This window comes from Malaclemys terrapin, chromosome 13 (assembly GCF_027887155.1).
Source record: "Malaclemys terrapin pileata isolate rMalTer1 chromosome 13, rMalTer1.hap1, whole genome shotgun sequence".
Classification (NCBI taxonomy): domain Eukaryota; kingdom Metazoa; phylum Chordata; order Testudines; family Emydidae; genus Malaclemys; species Malaclemys terrapin.
The window spans coordinates 19236651-19256561 of NC_071517.1; the positions used below are offsets into that span (position 1 = coordinate 19236651).

The 19911-nt window shown below is 42.7% G+C and overlaps 1 protein-coding gene across 1 annotated transcript in view; it reads right to left on the minus strand.

The window, feature by feature from the left end:
* Positions 1 to 19281, minus strand: part of WDR45B (WD repeat domain 45B) — a 32167-nt gene extending 12886 nt beyond the window's left edge. Inside the window, exons 1-4 of the mRNA XM_054047611.1 lie at positions 19273 to 19281; positions 18055 to 18454; positions 8077 to 8151; positions 4648 to 4749 (exon numbers count right to left, since the gene is read on the minus strand). Of these exons, the coding sequence (XP_053903586.1) occupies positions 4648 to 4749; positions 8077 to 8151; positions 18055 to 18454; positions 19273 to 19281 (586 nt within the window). The remainder of the gene's footprint in view (positions 1 to 4647; positions 4750 to 8076; positions 8152 to 18054; positions 18455 to 19272) is intronic.
* Between the last annotated feature and the right edge of the window lie 630 nt (positions 19282 to 19911).

A 19911-nucleotide genomic window follows, 5' to 3' on the forward strand; every position in this document is an offset into this window, starting at 1 on the left:
CCCTTGCCCCATCCAACCACCCCTTCTCTCCGACTGCACCCGGAACCCCTGCTCCCATTCAACCCCCCTGTTCCCCACCCTCTGATCACCCTGACCCCTATCCACACCCCCACCCCCCCTCCCCTGCTCCCTTACCGCGCTGCCTGGAGCGCTGGTGGCTGGTGGTGCAGCTGCACCAGGACAGGCAGCCGTGCAACCCAGTGGGAGCCAGCCACGCACTGCACAGCACAGAGCACCAGGTCAGACCTGGCTCTGCATCTGTGCTGACCCAGGAGCTCGCAGATCTGCCGGCCAGAGCATTGCATATGGCCCGCGGGCCGTAGTTTGCCCACCTCTGCTGTAGAGGAACATTGCATCTGTTTAAGAGTATACACCAGCATAAAATACTTTAGGATAGGAAATGAATACAATCAATTGAAACCACAGAGAGGATTTAGGTAGTTAGATTAATTATGGAAATGAAACACAAGCAAGACACTAGGGGAAAAATGACAAGTGGTCAAGAACCCCATTGTAAATGCTATCTAAAAAGACAGAATTTACTGTTGTACTGGAGATGCTAACACCAGTGGATTGGTTCAACATGAACTGAAAGAACTCCATGCACTTCAAACCACTTACTGCATTACCATGTGTTTTCTTTTGTCATCTCTCATCAAATTGAGCTTTATAGTTAAGTCTTAGGTGGTATAGTTGCTGAATATAATACAAAGGCTGACACTTTAAAAGAAAAAACTAAGAACATAAGAACGGCCATACTGGGTCAGACCAAAGGTCCATCCAGCCCAGTATCCTGTCTGCCGACAGTGGCCAATGCCAGGTGCCCCAGAGAGAGTGAACCTACCAGGTAATGATCAAGTGATCTCTCTCCTGCCATCCATCGCCAGCCTCTGACAAACAGAGGCTAGGGACACCATTCCTTACCCATCCTGGCTAATAGCCATTAATGGACCTAAATTCATGGAGGTTATCTAGTTCTCTTTTAAACCCTATTATAGTCCTAGCCTTCACACCTTCCTCAGGCAAGAAGTTCCACAGGTTGACTGTGCACTGTGTGAAGAACTTCCTTTTATTTGTTTTAAACCTGCTGCCCATTAATTTCATTTGGTGGCCCCTAGTTCTTATATTATGGGAACAAGTAAATAACTTTTCCTTATTCACTTTCTCCACACCACCCATGATTTTATATACCTCTATCATATCCCCCCTTAGTCTCCTCTTTTCCAAGCTGAAAAGTCCTAGCCTCTTTAATCTCTCCTCATATGCGACCCATTCCAAACCTCTAATCATTTTAGTTGCCCTTCTCTGAACCTTTTCTAATGCCAGTATATCTTTTTTGAGATGAGGAGACCACATCTGTATGCAGTATTCAAGATGTGGGCTTACCATGGATTTATATAAGGGCAATAAGATTTTTCAGTCTTATTCTCTGAACCTTTAATGATTCCTAACATTCTGTTTGCTTTTCTGACTGCCACTGCACGCTGCATGGACGTCTTCAGAGAACTATCCACGATGACTCCAAGATCTCTTTCCTGATTAGTTGTAACTAAATTAGCCCCCCATTATATTGTATGTATAGTTGGGGGGTCCCCCCCCCCCCCATGTGCATTACTTTATATTTATCCACATTAAATTTCATGTGCCATTTTGTTGCCCAATCACTTAGTTTTGTGAAATCTTTTTGAAGTTCTTCACAGTCTGCTTTGGTCTTAACTATCTTGAGCAGTTTAATATCATCTGCAAACTTTGCCACCTCACTGTTTACCCCTTTCTCCAGATCATTTATGAATAAGTTGAATTGGATTGGTCCTAGGACTGATCCTTGGGGAACACCACTAGTTACCCCTCTCCATTCTGAAAATTTACCATTTATTCCTACCCTTTGTTCCCTGTCTTTTAACCAGTTCTCAATCCATGAAAGGATCTTCCCTTTTATCCCATGACAACTTAATTTACATAAGAACCTTTGGCGAGGGACCTTGTCAAAGGCTTTATGAAAATCTAAGTACACTATGTCCACTGGATCCCTCTTGTCCACGTTTGTTGACCCCTTTCAAAGAACTCTAATAGATTAGTAAGACATGATTTCCCTTTACAGAAACCATGTTGACTTTTGCCCAACAATTTATGTTCTTCTATGTGTCTTACAATTTTATTCTTTACTATTGTTTCAACTAATTTGCCCGATACTGACATTAGACTTACCAGTCTGTAATTGCCGGGATTGTCTCTAATGCCCTTTTTAAATATTGGGGTTACATTGGCTATCTTCCAGTCATTGGGTACAGAAGCTGATTTAAAGGACAGGTTACAAACCACAGTTAATAGTTCTGCAATTTCACATTTGAGTTCTTTCAGAACTCTTGGGGTGAATGCCATCTGGTCCCGGTGACTTGTTACTGTTAAGTTTATCAATTAATTCCAAAACCCCCTCTAATGACACTTCAGTCTGTGACAAGTCCTCAGATTTGTCACCTACTAGGACAGCTCATATTTGGGAATCTTCCTAACATCCTCAGCCATGAAGACTGAAGCAAAGAATTCATTTAGTTTCTCCTCAATGACTTTATCGTCTTTAAGTGCTCCTTTTTTTATCTCGATCATCCAGGGGCCCCACTGGTTGTTTAGCAGGCTTCCTGCTTCTGATGTACTTAAACATTTTGGTATTACCTTTTGAGTTTTTGGCTAGCGGTTATTCAAACTCCTTTTTGGCTTTTCTTATTACATTTTTACACTTAATTTGGCAGTGTTTATGCGCCTTTATATTTACCTCACTAGGATTTGACTTCCACTTTTTAAAAAGATGCCTTTTTATCTCTCACTGCTTCTTTTACATGGTTGTTAAGCCCTGGTAGCTCTTTTTAGTTCTTTTACTGTGTTTTTTAATTTGGAGTATACATTTAAGTTGGACCTCTATTATGGTGTCTTTGAAAAGTGTCCATGCAGCTTGCAGAGATTTCACTCTAGTCACTATACCTTTTAATTTCTGTTTAACTAACCCCCTCATTTTTGCATAGTTCCCCTTTCTGAAATTAAATGCCACAGTGTTCGGCTGCTGAGGTGTTCTTCCCACCACAGGAATGTTAAATATTATATTATGGTCACTATTTCCAAGTGGTCCTGTTATAGTTACCTCTTGGACCAGATCCTGCGCTCCACTCAGGACTAAATCGAGAATTGCCTCTCCCCTTGTGGGTTCCTGTACCAGCTGCTCCAAGAAGCAGTCATTTAAAGTATCAAGAAATTTTGTCTCTGCATTTCATCCCGAGGTGACATGTACCCATTCAATATGGGAATAATTGAAATACCTGACTATTATTGAGTTCTTTATTTTGATAGCCTCTCTAATCTCCCTTAGCATTTCATAGTCACTATCACTGTCCTGGTCAGGTGGTCGATAATAGATCCCTACTGGTATATTCTTATTAGAGCATGGAATTAGAATCTCTATGGATAGTATGGAACATGTGGATTCATTTAAGATTTTTATTTCATTTGATTCTACATTTTTCTTTCACACTAAGATGTGGGGACTGGATGCCTTAATTGAAGAGAGTCTTTCACTTTCAAGTCAACTGGTTTGAGTAGGTACATCAGTGTTGATGGTTTTTATCAGATTTAAAGACATATGAATGCAAATAGCTGAAGTTGCAGCAATTATGATGAAATACAGGCCACTTCACTGCTACCACATTATGAGCATTCATTGTAACCTGACAGTGTCAAAAATAAAAATAAAAACAAAACAAAAAAACACAACACACACACACACACACTAAAATGGCCAGCACCTTATAATTTAGCACTGAGAGCAGGCCAGCTTTACTGACTTGATAACAAGGGCTTAGCAAACAATTGAAAAACCTCCAAAACTAAGTGCCAATTTTTCAGTCTTTGTGCATCTCAGACCACCAAGTCCTCCAGTTCAGAAAGACTTGGTCACAGAGGAGGAGCTTAATTAATATTTTGTTAGTTTTCGTCAAGTTCTCTAAACATGGCAGGCACAATAATGAATATAACTATGGCTTCCGGGAAAGTTTCCAATATTGTCAAGATTGAAAATGAATTGTAATACCATTACTGCAAGAAATCTGTGAAGATTTCCCCCAGCCCAGCCCTCTCAGACAGAGGTTTTTAAATTGTTAAAACATATTAGAAAGTTTTAGCCAATATACAAAATCATTGGCCAGGCTTGCAGCTCTGTCAGGGTTCCTTTCTATTTTTGCATGATTGATTTTTATTGGCATGCAGGTCTGAGTGATGGTGAAATTTCACCATCACAAATGCAAGCATTCCAGAGTAGGTTTCTTTAGTGTTTATTTTCAACATCTTAGAAAATGGTGAGCAAGCCATTCACCAAGTAAAATGATTTAGAGAGAGCCACAGATGTTCCAAAGTAAGCATGACAGAAGTAGAGTCTGGGGTCAAATTCACGAGCAGGCACAATTCCCATTGGCTTAAGAGGAAGATACACATCATTCATTGAACTTAAAATACTAAAACAATTTTAGGCAGGTTGTAACTCAAAGGCTACACACAGACTTTCTGGATTCTATAAAAAAAAATTTAGTTTGAGGTTTCTTGTTGGACACAAAGATGCCAGAAACATTTATGAAATATGTTCCTTAGTGCTCAACACTGTACCTTTGTTAGGTGGATATTTTGGCTTTTTCCCTCCACCAACTAATGCTAAATAGTTGCACCGAAACAACATTTCAACATGGCCAACGCCTCCTTCTAGAAATTCTGTAAAACAAAAAAATGAAATTTGTAAATATACTCAGCACTTAATTTCACAGCAGAATTGGTCTAAGATAGCATTGGAACATTTTCTTCTTTACAGAAAGTGTGACATTTTAGAATTTACTATAAAAGTGCAAAATACCGTTGAGGTCAAGCCCATGTTAACAGGCCTTTTACTGCATTGCCACAAGAAAATGCTTCATTATATGACTAAGGCTACTCCATAAGGTAGATAACTGAGAAAGATACTCTGTGGAGATCTCCTCCTGTCCCCATCTGCAGGGGCAGCTCTATGTATTTTGCTGCCCCAAGCACGGCAGTCGGGCTGCCTTTGGCAGCATGCCTGCGGGAGGTCCACCGGTCCCGCACTTCGGCATACCCGCCACCGAATTGCTGCAGGACCAGCGGACCTCCTGCAGGAATGCCGCCGAAGGCAGCCTGACTGCCACCCTCACAGCGACCAGCAGGCCTCCCCCACGGCTTGCTGCCCCAGGCATGCACTTGGTGTGCTGGTGCCTGGAGCCGCCCCTGCCATGTGGATACTAAGAGAATCAAAAGAAGAGTGATTATTCTTAGCTACAATTAACAGCTTTTTCAGCAGAGACCACCACACAGGACACTTAGATATTCAAAATTGTTTATGATTGCAAAAAAAAGTATGATGTCCCTCCCCCAACCAAATACTGAAGTATACTTTTTAAAATGGAAAACAAGAAGTTACTCATTTATGGTACGTATATATCGATGATCCCATTAAAATTAATTTCTCTTTTACGGTATGTTAACACTTCTTGCAGACAAGAAGAAAGAAGAGGCTTTTTAGGAAGGATTTTGAGTGAGAAAAAGTGGCTTAGTAAATATAGATTAGGTAGGCATGCCATGTTTATGGGCAGTATTGAAAAAAGCAGAGGAGATGAGGAGGCATCAAAGCTAACATCAGATGTGATGGGAGAGATGTAAGAGAAAAGGGCAGAGGCACTTGTTACTATTTTATGCCATTTACTTTTTTGATTTCTTCTCAGTTTATGCAATTAAACTAAACAAAAGTAAAACTTTATTCTAGCCAGTTTCACTTTTTGGTTCTCAAAATTCTATCATCCTTCCATACAGTCTTCAGGGGCAAAATTGAGCGGTTCTTAAATCTCACTCTGCACAGTGAGCTATATGGTCACCAATATCTGGTGGAAGAAAGTTCCATAGCTGTAGGGCAGCCACTCAAATTCAATCCCGTCCCCCCACGAGTCTCATTTTCAAAACTATTAGTTTTATTGGCTCCAGTCTCTGCAGTTAATACTAACCAGGGCTTTGTACTTAACAGTGCTATAAGCGCCTCAATTCTAGTGAGCTGCAAAACGTTACTTGGCATACGTAGGAAAGTTCTCTTGGACAGGGCACAGTAGATCAGCATGTTGACCTGGTATTGGACAGGTAGCCAGTACAGCATGCAGAACAATGGGGTTGAGGGGGAATGTGCTCAATCTATTTTGCTCTGAAGATGAACCAACACATGCACATCCATCTGGAGCTTCTTCATGGCATTCACTTCCATCCCCAAGTAGCAGTGAACCATCTGGACTAGGAAATAATGAATGCTTTGGTCCAATGGGAAGGAACTTTAAGCTAAAAGCGCCATTTGGGTATCCAAGAGTAGGAGTCCAGAAGGACACTTTAGTCCAGCATCACACTGATGATCAGTGGACAAGTGCCCTAACATTACGGTTTTAGACTGTTAGACAATCTGTACTGGGGAGGAATTACCAGCTGCCACCCCAAGAATGGACGGAATGCCGCCCCTTGGCACGTGCTTCCTCCGCTGATGCCTGGAGCTGGCCCTGTTACCAGCATCACTTCTGTCTTGCACAGATTAAGCTTCAACTAGCTGCTTTTTAACCAAGTGTCTCTCTGACTCAGATACCAGGAAACCAGAGTGATGGTGCTGTCTGTGTTTAATGTAAAGGAATGACAGCCATTATGCTTGAGGGCAGTGTGAAAACAGTGTTGGATTATATACAATTCAAGTTTACAGACAGATATGGAGGAGCATGCACCACCAACAAGGCCTTCATGACAGGAGGTTTAGAAGAGAGACCTCTCCTTTGGAAGTCTCAGACAAAAGACGAATGAGAAGCAGACACCCAGGTTTCAGAGAAAGAGAGGAAATGGAGTTTAAGAAGATAGAAAGTCATGAATGACAGTGAGCTTTCTGAAGGCAGACTTGGAATTCCAGAAGGAATAGAAAGAGGAGTGGGATCAGAAAGGCTAGGGACGGGACAGATTAAAGAACATAGAGCCTGAGGGATGGGAAGCAAAATAGGAATGGTAGGAGTATACTCAGCACAGATGAGATTAAGATAGATGTCACTAGCAGTTAGGAGGAGATACATCCCTCTCAGGACAACTAAAGGATGTGTGGACTGGAACCAGAGACCTCCACGCTACTTTAAGTTACAAGAGAATGCTTAAGAAAGATGACTGGAAAAGCAGTGAGGCTGTTAGGAAACCCTGGAGGCCTCACTGGTGGTCAAACAGGAGGGTATGAGAAGAGAAGGGGTTATATTTGAGGTACAGAAAACACTGCCATTTCTTTCAGAACAGATGCAGTCTGGCTCCCTCCACTGGTTAGAAGAATGGTTTTCGCTAAGTTTGTCGAGTTTTATTCTTGAGCAAAAACTGTATATAGGCTTTAACAGAACCACCGAAGCAGTTTTTACATGACAGGATCGGCTGAAAAAGCCCAATACAGATTACAACCTAGTCCTCTAGCCACTTGATGTGGAGTTCTCCCTTATAAAACACACCCCAACCTGTTGTTTAGGCTGTGACCTTAGAGAGCTACCTGAGTTTTTTCATACTTCCAATGTGTTGCTGACCCCCCCCTTCTACAAAAACAAGGAGTCTGGTGGCACCTTAAAGACTAACAGATTTCACCCACGAAAGCTTATGCCCAAATAAATCTGTTAGTCTTTAAGGTGCCACCAGACTCCTTGTTGTTTTTGTAGATACAGACTAACACGGCTACACCCTGATACTTGACTCCCCTCTAGTGACCAGTCTACAGAGGTTTCAGTCCGATGCTAACTTCAAGATCACACACCTGAGTCTATTAGCTCATGCAATAGAGGATTACCAGAAGTTAAACTGCCAATCTAGAAGTGGCATGAATGAGACTCCTTGTGAAGCCAGTGGAACCCTTCTTGACTGGAAGGAAAGTCATTGGACAAGGGCTCAATGCAGGAAAAAAGTTACCCAGGCAAGAGCCCTGTGGAGAAGACAAGTAGGCTGGACTTTCAAAACAGAGCTAACATAGAAAAATGAGAAAGCATCCCACACCTTGTTTCTCTTTTTCTTTGAGAGGATCTGCATTATAAACTCTGAATCCATTTTCCATTCCACATGCAAAGCATCCTAAAACATAAAATGAAAAATATGCATTAATTATGAAATACAGGCAAAACAGAGTAAGTCAGAGGGCTGGGGGTCACTATTCAAGAGCTTTCACGTAAATGAAATTTATTTCAAGAAGACTGTTGCATATCTTTAGTAGTTCAAAATAGAAAACGTAAGTGGAAACTGTGCAAAGTTGGTTTTTCCTCACTTTGTTTCAAGGTTTGAAGTCCCTGGTGTTCTGTTTAAACAGGTGGTGAAGAAACAATGGAAGGAAAGGAGATATTATATCACATAGGAGGCAGTTTGATCATGAGTCAATGTGGGAGAAGGAAATCACAGTTTTGGTGTATTCTTACTGAAACTTACTCTCCCCAGTAATAGCTAGCACAGAAAACCCCTATATTCACTTCATGTACTAAAAAGGAGTCCTATTTCAAATATCCAGATTCCTAATTAAAACTTTACTACATTGTCTAACATGTTCGTTCCTGAAATAGGTGAGAATAGTTCTTTAGCTACCACGCTCTGAAGTCCTTTTCAGTATAGTGAAAGTTGGAAGTCCATCAGTTCCAATTAACTGTGGGGAACTAGTATCAGAGGGGTCCGTGGTAGTCTGGATCTGTAAAAAGCGACAAAGAGTCTTGTGGCATCTTATAGACTAACAGACGTATTGGGGAACTAGAGGAACTCAAGCAACTGACCTTATAAACTAAAGAATTTATAATATACAGAGATTTTACAGATCTGACTTTTTTTTAAGCTCAAGTCCAGAATTGAGTTATGCAGATTGGGGGGTGGGGGAGAAAAATGCCTTTTTAATTAATTCCTTCATACTCCCAGTGAGTTCTTCTGCTGTTTTATTCGATTTAAGTTAGTAAATACTAATGGTTCCACTTATCACAAGTAAGTAGTGAGTCATACTACCTGCCAGTATTGGACTAAGGCAGAACACATAGAAGCCATTAACAAGCATTCAGAAGTGGTAATTATTGTGCATGCAGAGATTGTTACAGAAAAAAATTAACTTGATAAAACAAATACACAATTTAAAAGTGAGATAAGGTGGGTGAGAAGAGCTCTGGGTAGCACAAAAGCTGGTCTTTCACCAAGAGAAGCTGGTTCAATAAAAGATATTACTTCATCCACCTGGTCTCTTGTATCCTGGGCTCAATCCAACTACAACACAGCAAACAATAATTTACAAGTGGCATACCAAAATTCATAGAGAACTTTGAGATACAAGGTCACAAAGTAATTGGAACAAGTTTGATTTTATTCTTCTGAAATTTTTTTAAACAACCTTTTATACAAAAGTTGAAAACTTGTGTATTAAGTGTCTATCCATAAGGAACATGATTTGCTGATGTTTATTGCCCTGGTAATGTATGTGGCAACATTGTATGTAAAGTTATAAGATTCTACTGTATGATGTTAGTAAGGGCTAGTCTACACTAGAAGTGCTACAGTTCAGCTCTGCTACTGTAATGCGTCTGGTGATGACACTCTATGCCAAAATGAGAGCTCTCTCCTGTTGGCATAATAAAACCACCTCCGCGACAGGTGGTAGCTACATTGGCAGAAGCTCTCCCACTGACAAGCACTGTCCACACCAGCACTTAGGTCAGTAACTTATGTCACTCAGGGGGTGGCTTATTCACACCCCGGAACAACATAAATTGTGCGGAGATAGGGCTTGTCTACGCTACAGGTTAAGATATATTCCAAATCTGGGGAAGGAGCCACAAACCAGTTCCTCAGAGACAAAAGGCAAACTGGTGTCAATGAAATCAAATGGACCATCACCTGGTTAAGTGGCCATTCTTTGGCAAGAATAAAGGGTATGAGTGAGAAATTTACCTCTTGGCAAAGGAACAGTTGGAGGTTCCCATCCCCACAGACTATGTCTCCTGAAACCCAGCAGGAGAAAATTCTCAAAGAAGAGGAAAAGGCACAAGAAGGGGAATAGATGCCCCAAAATATTCCTCCCTCTCTCTCTACCCACAGCAGCCACAACACCTGAGGAACAAAGAAAAAGCCTAGGACTGAGGAAGAATCCTGTCTGAAAGGAATTCAGACGGTAAAACTGCTGAATTATGTGGTGAGAGACTTTTGTTTTGGATTCACTAAGCTTGTTGCATGCATTTTATCTTTTATTTCCTTGTAACCAATGATGACTTTTATACCTTGTTATTTTAATCACTTAAAACAAATTTATTAACTACAGAGATTTTATCTAAACCAGTGTGCTTGGATTGAAGTGTTTGGGAAACTCCATTTGAATGATATACACGAATCCTGTAATTTCTATTAATAAAATGACAGATTTATATGAGCTTGTGCTGCCCAGGACAGGGCTGGACACTACAAGATGTGCATTTCTGAGGGAAAGTCTGGGACTGGGAATTTGCTGATGTTGCTCTGCAGCATAATTCAAGAGTATCTGGCCATAGCACTCACACAGTATAGCTGGGAGTAATTTACATGCTGGAGTCTGTGTGTGAGCAGACCAGGTAGCAATGTAAAAGGCATGCCAGGTTGGAGAATTGAGGGGAAACTGCTGTTCAACAGATTGAACCCCACGTAATGTCACAAACACCTACTCCAAAATAATACAAACAAGGGTCTTGTCAGGCTCTGAGTTATAAACCACAAATTAATATCCACAAAATTATTAATGAAAACCTTACTTCACACTTTCCTTCATCTTGCCAAATTATTTGCTCAGATCCCTATGTCCAATTGTTCCTGTATGTCAAAATAGCTTAGTTGTTCTGGCAGAGAGAGCTTGGAAAGAAGGTTCAGACTGCATATTTTTCTCACTTTTGTAAACCCTTTATACCAAGCAGACATCTTATGGTATCTGTACTTTGTCTATAATGTTTATTATGGATACCTACAATTAATGAAGCAACATATTCCCAAAATGATTATATCTGGTACTCTAGATCAGTGTTCATTAATGACTGCCCCATGGACTGTCACTAGACCCTGAGATCTCCCTGACACAGTTTAGGAAGGCAGCAAGCCAGTCCCTGGGATCATTATGCCGCATAAATATATGCGGTGAAGCATCTGCATGCCACCAAGGATATTCAGAATCTTTTGACGATGGATCATCAACTATACACTAGAATTATTTTTACAGATAATTTTAAGATAGGTATGGCTGATATGGCATTTTAACTAGCTTGCATCAGCAAGTTATAAATTTCAGGAAAAATAATTTGTTGAGGACTGACAGCATCCTGTATTTGTATGCATGGACCTTCCAGGTCAGCAGTCAAGATAGTACTTGGGTATATGGAGAAATCCCTATCCCTCTCTCAGAGGGCTGAAATACTGCCAGAATTTTAAATTAACCCAATAGCCTATTAAGCTGTTTCAGTCTAGGCCAGCGGTAGGCAACCTATGGCACGCGAGCTGATTTTCAGTGGCACTCACTGCCTGGGTCCTGTCCACTGATCCAGGGGGCTCTGCATTTTAATTTAATTTTAAATTAAGCTTCTTAAACATTTTAAAAGCCTTATTTACTTTACATACAACAATAGTTTAGTTATATATTATAGATTTATAGAAAGACCTTCTAAAAACTGGCACGTGAATCCTTACATTAGAGTGAATAAATGAAGACTTGGCACCCCACTTCTGAAAGGTTGCCGAACCCTGGTCTAGGCCAACAAGAAAGCGTGAGGGAAAGGAGATGGACGAAAATGACATTAGAAGTTTGTGCTGAGAACTTTGAATTGTTAAATCACTGGATTTTTTAGGGTATTCATTCTCTTTTCCTCAGTTTTATTGCCATCTTACTTTAAGAGACAGTTTCTTTTCAAATATGATCATCCACCAGCTTGATTAGTTGGAGGGGAGCCATTATACCATGCACAGGATGCAAGTTTGGGAGTGTCCTTAGGATTCCTGCTGACTGAGCTCATGGAAAGCAACAATTACAACAGGTGCACTACTCCTCACATTGATGTCAGCAGGTGCCACAGATTTTCAATAGGTGTAGTATCAGGCTTTTATTTCGCAAGCTCTCATTGCCAGCAGACACCCAGGGCAACATAAGCAGCTACCTCTGCATCTGCTTTCAGTACTACAAAAATCGTCAGACGAGACGAGAAAGGCCAATGATTTTCTTCACAGGCACTGATGTACTAGTTTGTAGAGCACAACTTCAAGCTAAGCTTTGATATTTCTGCTTCGCTCAGTTTCTAAAAAAGTTCCATATGTGTGAGAGTGTATACACATGGAAAAGGGCAAATGGCTAATATTTACCAATCAAAAAAGTCTTTTTACTAACTATAATATTAAAGAAGCTTTAATGTGTTGAACTGAGAGGCTTCTAGTCAAGCTAGATCCACAGCTTCATTTTGCCAGGTGTCATTGATTTGCAACATACATCAAGCTGACAAAGCAAAGGGCTAGTTCCATGAGCTGCAACTATGGAGTTAATACATTGATAAGTTATCTGACAAACCTTACAACTGGCTCTAAGGCTCTGTAGCTTTTTCCCCCACAAGGGAGAAATTCTCTTTCCAAGGTAATGGCAAGCATGGAATGGTGATGCTATAGTTCTGGATGAGAGCTGATATTTCTTGGAGACTATTTTTGCAAATTAAATTTCCTTTTTATGAGAGGCTCACTGTAGAATGATGGATATATTTCCAGTGTACTGTGGTCGTAAAGTAATGCTTTTAAAAAAAATTGTTAGATACTAAAAAAGGCTTTTAAATGTTGCTTTATATTAGTGAAGTTGAAGTACCAGCATTGTATGACAAACCCGAATAGACTATGTTAGCAGACATTAAAATTTGCTATAATGCCACTGCATGTTTTCTACAAAGGCAGACTCCCCAGGGTAAGGGAACTAGAAGGAAAGCTCAGACATTCCCAGGAAACTTAACTGAACACAATATATTTAGGGTATGTCTACACTGCAGCTGGGAGTGTGCTTCCCGGCCCAGGTAGACAGACTCCCACTAGCTAGCTCACTAAAAATAGCAGTGTGGACATTACAGCATGGGCAGCAGGTCAAGCTAGCCACCTGAGCTTAGACCCAAAAGGTCAGATTGGCTCAGACTAGCCACCCAAGGCCAAGCCTATGCCCATATCACAATGTCCACACTGCTATTTACAGTGCACTAGCTCAAGCAAAGCTAGTGTAAGTCTGCCTACCTGGGCTAGGAGGCATGCTCCAAGCTGCAGTGTAGGAATATTTTCAGAGACCACCACAGCAGTTGCTGGAGTGGGAGAGGGAAGGAAACAAGAATGAGCTTCCATATTTAAGGGTTTTGTTTTTTTCTTGACAGTGAAAACTATGCAAGACAAGAGGATTCTAAGTTCATAGTCCAGAGGTTTGAGGAGGAGAGAAGTTTAACAAGCCAGCAGTTTATTCATCACTGCTACAAGCCTGATCCAAGAACTTTGCAATTATTGTATTTATTTGATTCTTTTAACCCTCACCTTTCTTTCTTTTTATAAATAAACCTTTAGATATTAGATACTAAAGGATTGGCAACAGCGTGATTATTGGGTAAGATCTGAGTTATATACTGACTGGGGTATGTGTCTGGTGCTTTGGGATCAAAAGAACCCTTTTGTTTGATGAAATTGGTTTTAAATAACCACTCATCATTAAGTCTAGTGTCTGGGTGTTGAATCCAGGACAGTAATACCCAAGGAGGCTGCATTTCTGACTTCTTGTTAGCCGGTGTGGTGAGACAGAAGTTTACTTTTGTTGCTGGATTGGTATATCGCATGGAGAAACAACACCGGTTTTGGTGTGTGTCCGCCCTTTTTCCCAGCAGCTTGTCCTGAATTTGGTATTCTCATTTGTGACCCACGGAAGCATGGTGACAATCTCTGCTTCACATGACAAGCTGCTCTGAACCTTTCAGGTGAAAGAATGGACCAAGCAAAAGATGCAGATGTTGACTCGGACAGGAGGTATCATTACTACACTTTCAACTCTGTAACTTGTGTTTCCATAACCTACAGTAGCTCTTATGCCTGTGACAATGCCAAGTGACTTAGGAGCCCAAATCCCATTTTCAACAGTGGCTTAGGCATACGGAAGCCTAAGTTTCATTGAAGAAAATCAAACGGACTTAAATGCTGTATAAAATTTTCAAAGGCACCTAGAAGCATAAGTATTGTTTTCTTTACTTTTATCCTTTTTCTTATTTAAAGAAAAAAGTAGTACATTGTTTAATCTGCAACTATAACTTGAATTTGACTATTACTGGTGGAATGAGTACAGTCTGCCCATATTGACTCAGTGGTGCCAAAGTAAAAAGGGAGGGCTTGGAAGGGGCTGAAATGCTTGCCTTAGGAAGCGCCATTTTGCATAGAGGAAATCTTTTACTTTAGGATGGAGGACACATAGATGTGTTGTTATATTGATGTCCAACAGCATCCTCTGATCTATGCACATTACTTAAGACTGCACGCTTTGTCTAAAACCTGTCAGCTGCAAAGTCAATTCTGCATCATGAGGTCTAACCATTTTGTTTTGCTCTGTTAGGCAGGCTCGAGAAAGGGAGAACAGCCTAATAGCTTGAACACAGGACCGACAGACAATTTTTAGATTCTATTATCAACTCTGTCATATGCAGTATGACACCAAGGGGGTATGAAAGGAGAGGAATCCCTCAGTATGTGAAACCACTCCTTCCTTAGGAGACAAGATTATAAGGTTTCTTTTATTTGTTCATTAATTTGTGAAGTGCTTTGAGATCCTTGGACAGAAAACACTATAGAAGTGACTAGAATTAAGATTATATCAAACTTTAAATTAATCACAACATTTTTTGTCAAAGTTTTTAAGTACTTGACAGCACTTTGTCTTACAGAAAAGACTATTAAACTTCAATGCAAAGGGATAGCTCAGTGGTTTGAGCATTGGCCTGCTAAACCCAGGGTTGTGAGTTCAATCCTTGAGGGGGCCACTTAAAGATCTTGGGGAAAAATCAGTACTTGGTCCTGCTAGTGAAGGCACGGGGCTGGACTTGATGACCTTTGGGGGTTCCTTCCAGTTCTAGGAGATATATAAATATATATGGAGATATACCTAACAAAAATAGTAGTAATATTGCTCAAAGAATAAGAGGAAAATATGGATTTCTGATACTGCAGATGAAACATGCTAGTCACAGAATAAAGTCTTTTCCAGCCCTATTAGATCATTCCTGTGAGTACAGGATTGACTATTGAGTTATGAGAAATTAGGTTATTGAAAAATTATATGCAGGCACCCACACTAAGTTTCAGCACTCCAGTGACTCAGATTTCTATTTTTGGTTAGTAGGAAAACGGAAGAAGTAGTGAGGTTTTCTTCCTAGCTACTGTTTTTAGAATTACATTCAAAATGACCAGGAAAAAAAAACAACAACAAAAAACCAACCACTAAGAAGGGCTAGTCTACATTCGCAATGCTAGTCTACGCGGCAGTGCTTTAACATGGCTTGTGTGGTTGTGACAGAGTGCTCGGAGAGTTTTTTTCCAGCACTCTTTTTGTTGTTGTTTTGTCTGTTTGTTTTAAAAACACACCGCCAGGAGGGGCGCTGAAACTTGCTGAGCTCAGGCAGGTGTTTTTCCACACCGGAGCGAGAAAGTTGCAGCATTGTAAATTGCCAGTGTAGAGAAGCCCTCAGATAAGCACTTCTGCATCCTAAATGCTATCAGGTATCATAATGGTTAAGCTATTTTTTAAATGTACAAATATACCACTTATAACTGGAAAGAGTTACAATAGCTTGCAAACAGAACTTCCCTCACTTTCTTTGCCTATATAACTAGGCGACTGTTTAACTTACCAGTTTATTTAGAATAGGTGCCTAACAATGCAGTTAAGGGAAGCTCCTCAGCTCAGAGACTATCTTCCTAAGAGTCTGTACAACTCCTTCATACATTTTGGGGTGCTACCATAATTAAATAATGCTCAGCACCAGGGATGTCATTTCAGACAAATTCAAGGGGTGGGGGCAAAGTTGCATCAGCATATACAACATTCTCTGTCCCAATTGGCATCATTAAGAATAAAACTACTAGGCGATTATTTCTTTTCTAATGACACATAAGAAGTTGTGTTACAACTTAAATATCTTTCACTGCAGTGACTAGTGATTTTAGGTGCCTAAATTTAAAAGGGAACCTGATTTTCAGAAAGTGCCAAAGGACCTGCCAACTGAAAAGCAGGGATACCCCCCCCCCAAAAAAAAAAAAAAAAAAAACACACACACACCAATCACTAACCACTTTTGAAAATTCTGGTCACAGACTTTGGCTCCAAAGTATTCTTCTCAGACTTGGTGGCTGAGAGAAACACAAACAAATGAGGGCATGGCACTGCAAATACCATATAGAAATATCCCTCTACTTTAAGGGACACAATAGCTGCATCTACACTGGTAAAATCCAGATAAATAATGCCCCACCACCAGTGGAAAAGGTAGTGTACACAAGATGGTAGCAAAAACACTGGCACTTTGTCGATGTGATAGCTTTCACTGTTCTTAGTATGTATAGAATTACATGCCAGATTTTTCCTAGTATACAAAAAGCCAGAAAGCATCTCTAAATAGGATTATTGCAGAAGCAATTATTCAAGGGCACTATGAAGTGGTCCTAATTCTAACATTTAATTTTCCCAACAGCACTTAAGCTAAAACGGTTAACCACTGTCACACTCCAAAACACAAACCACTTCCCAAACCTGCTTTAGGATTTTAAGATTTACAGTTGTGGTGCCCTAGAGTAAAGCCACACAGCCCCTGAATTTAGTCAAAAGAACAGGAGTATTTGTGGCACCTTAGAGACTAACATTTATTTGAGCATAAACTTTCGTGGGCTACAGCCCACTTCTTCGGATACATAGAATGGAACATATATTGAGGAGATGTATATACACATACAGAGAGCATGAAAAGGTGGAAGTAGCCATACCAACTGTAAGAGGCCAATCAATTGAGATGAGCTATCATCAGCAGGAGAAAAAAAAAAAAAAAACACTTTTGAAGTGAGAGGTCAAGACAGTGCCTAGGGCTGCAGGTAAACAGCACAGTGTGGTGTCACCAGGAAGGCGAGGAGGACATGCTTCCACACACAAGCTGCCCTGGAGTGGCATTTCAGCCCCACTCCAAACAACAACAGGTCATACTCCCCTTTGCTTCATGGTGAACCCCACTCCCTCCGCAGCCGGGGAGGGCTAGTTTGTGTTGTCCCAAAACTTTTGGGTTTTTTGGGGGGGGAGGAGTAGGGTGACCAGATGTCCCGATTTTATAGGGACAGTCCCAATTTTTGGGTATTTTTCTTATATAGGCTCCTATTACCCCCATCCCCGTCCTGATTTTTCACATTTGCTGTCTGGTCACCCTAGGGGGGAGAGAAGAGGGGAAGAAGGGAGAATAAAGGGAAGGATTGAGGACAAAAGGAAGAAATATTTCTCCATTGCAACACTCTCCCCCACTGCCCTCCCAGCCGACTCCTCCCCCGACCCCACACAACCCCTCCACTTCTAGCCCCAGGCACCCGCGGCCCCGCCCCCCCCGCCCCACACACACACACACACACCCGCACCCGGGGCCCCGCCACCCCCTCACTCCCAGACACCCCCCGTTCCCCGCACCCGCAGCCCCGCCACCCCCCCTCGCTGCACCCGCCGCTCCCAGACACCCCGCGTTCCCCGCACCCGCAGCCCCGCCACCCCCCCTCGCCGCACCCGCCGCTCCCAGACACCCCGCGTTCCCCGCACCCACAGCCCCGTCACACACACCCCTCGCCGCACCCGCCGCTCCCAGACACCTCCCCTCCCTCCCCCGCCGCTCCCCGACAAACCCCACAGGAACCCAACCTACTCCTAAGATGCCCCCACACCCGATTCCCCTGGCTCGGCCGCAGCTCCCCGCTCCCTCGGCCCCTCACCGTGGTCCTGGTTGAAGCCGGCGTACAGCAGCCCGTTGCCGTGCGGGTTGGCCGGCAGCAGGTTCATGGCTGCTGCCGGATGCGTGGCTGGCCCGGGGCCTTTAAACCATCGCGGCCCCGGACGGACTGAGCCCCGCCGCAGCCCAGACGCCGACACTCCCCGCGGGCACAGGGACAGGCCAGCGGCTGCTTCCGACCCCGCCAGGCCGCGCGCCGAGCCAGATACCATCCACCCGCCAGGCCGGGCCCGGGGAGCGCCGAGCAATCGAACCGCCGCCCGCGGAGGCCGCCCCCTTTCCCCGCACGGGCAAGGCAACCCCTCCCCCACCTCCTCCGGAGACCCAGCCCGGACGGGCATGTGGGATCCACTGCCCCCCTCCTGGGGCAGGGTGACCCGGGGCTGGCATGAGGGATCCAGTGCCCACTCCGGGGCTGCAATGGGGGATCCACTGCCCCACCCCCGGCTGGAACGGGGATCCACTGTTCCCCTCCGGGGCTGTCATGGGGGATCTACTCCCCTTCCCTCCAGGACTGCCTGGGGAGTCTTCTAGCCCCTGAGGAATCTCCCCTCACTTCCCACCACCCCAGAGGGAAGCTCTGATGTAGTTGGGGTTGGCCCTGCTTTGAGCAGGGGGGTGGACTAGATGACCTCCTGAGGCCTCTTCCAACCTTAATCTTCTATGATTCCCTCTGGGGCTGCTTTGAGGGAGGCCCACATATGGGGTTGGCAAAGGTGGAGCCTGGATCTGGGTATGCATTGAGAACCTAGAAATCTTCTGTGTAGCACCCATGCAAACTGTGCTAAGGCAGGAATTTTCTGTTTCTATTATGTTATTCTCAGTGCTCTCCAGCTCAACACATTTCAGTGGAGTAGTGTACAAAGGGGTGCACTGCCTTTCTCCCCCCTCCCCCCCCCATGTCCCTGATTACACCATTCAAATGGTGGCAGGTATGGAACATCCCCTGCTCTCCCTGGGCATTGCTACAGCTCTCCAACATGCTGTGCCCCATCTCAATCCAAATTCTGCCCTTGGTACTGATGTGTCATCACCCATCTTGATCTGAACAATGGCTGTATCTCAAAACGGGTTTGTGTGGGCAATACCCCATTGCGATCTGAATGCTACCGCCTGGCTGGTCATAACTGAATGCACAGTGAACTTTCTGCCAAATAAATCACGCCCTTCATAGCCACAGGGGCACCAAAACTTTTCATACGAGAGCCATGTTAGCAGTTTGGATGGGAGCCTCAAGGGTTACCCTTAATTTATATAAAATGGAGCAGATTGTTGCACCTAAACTCATCTTTAATAAAGAGATGCAGCCCACAGAGGCTCCAGGTTGTGACACTGCCTCCCTTCGCTCAAGAAAGAGTGTCGCATTCAGGACCTCGCTACTACTGATGTTTCTATTTAGGTACAGCCTATAGACCCCATTCAGGATAGGTATCCAACTGTCCTAGGCAATGTACAAACATAAAAAGACACAATTATTGCCTCAAAGAGTTTGTAGTCTAGTTTAAGAGAAGGTGCAACAAGTAAGTATAACAAACAACAGGAGGGAAAGAGGATGAGGATGGGAAAACAAAAACATGAAATATTAACCATGTAACACTGTTCTAACCATTTTTCAGCCAATCACTGCCTATTTCTATTTTATTGTTATTCTTTTGTAACCACTGCCTGTTTTTTTTTTTATTTTTATTTTTTATTGTTACTAGCTATTACTATTGGGTTTGTGTGTGTGTACTACAGAGGATGCAAGCTACATGACCACTCCCAAAATAGCTACAGCTGAGGATATTGAGAGCAATACATTTAAAAATAGGGAAAAGGGAAAACATTATTTTGCTTGACT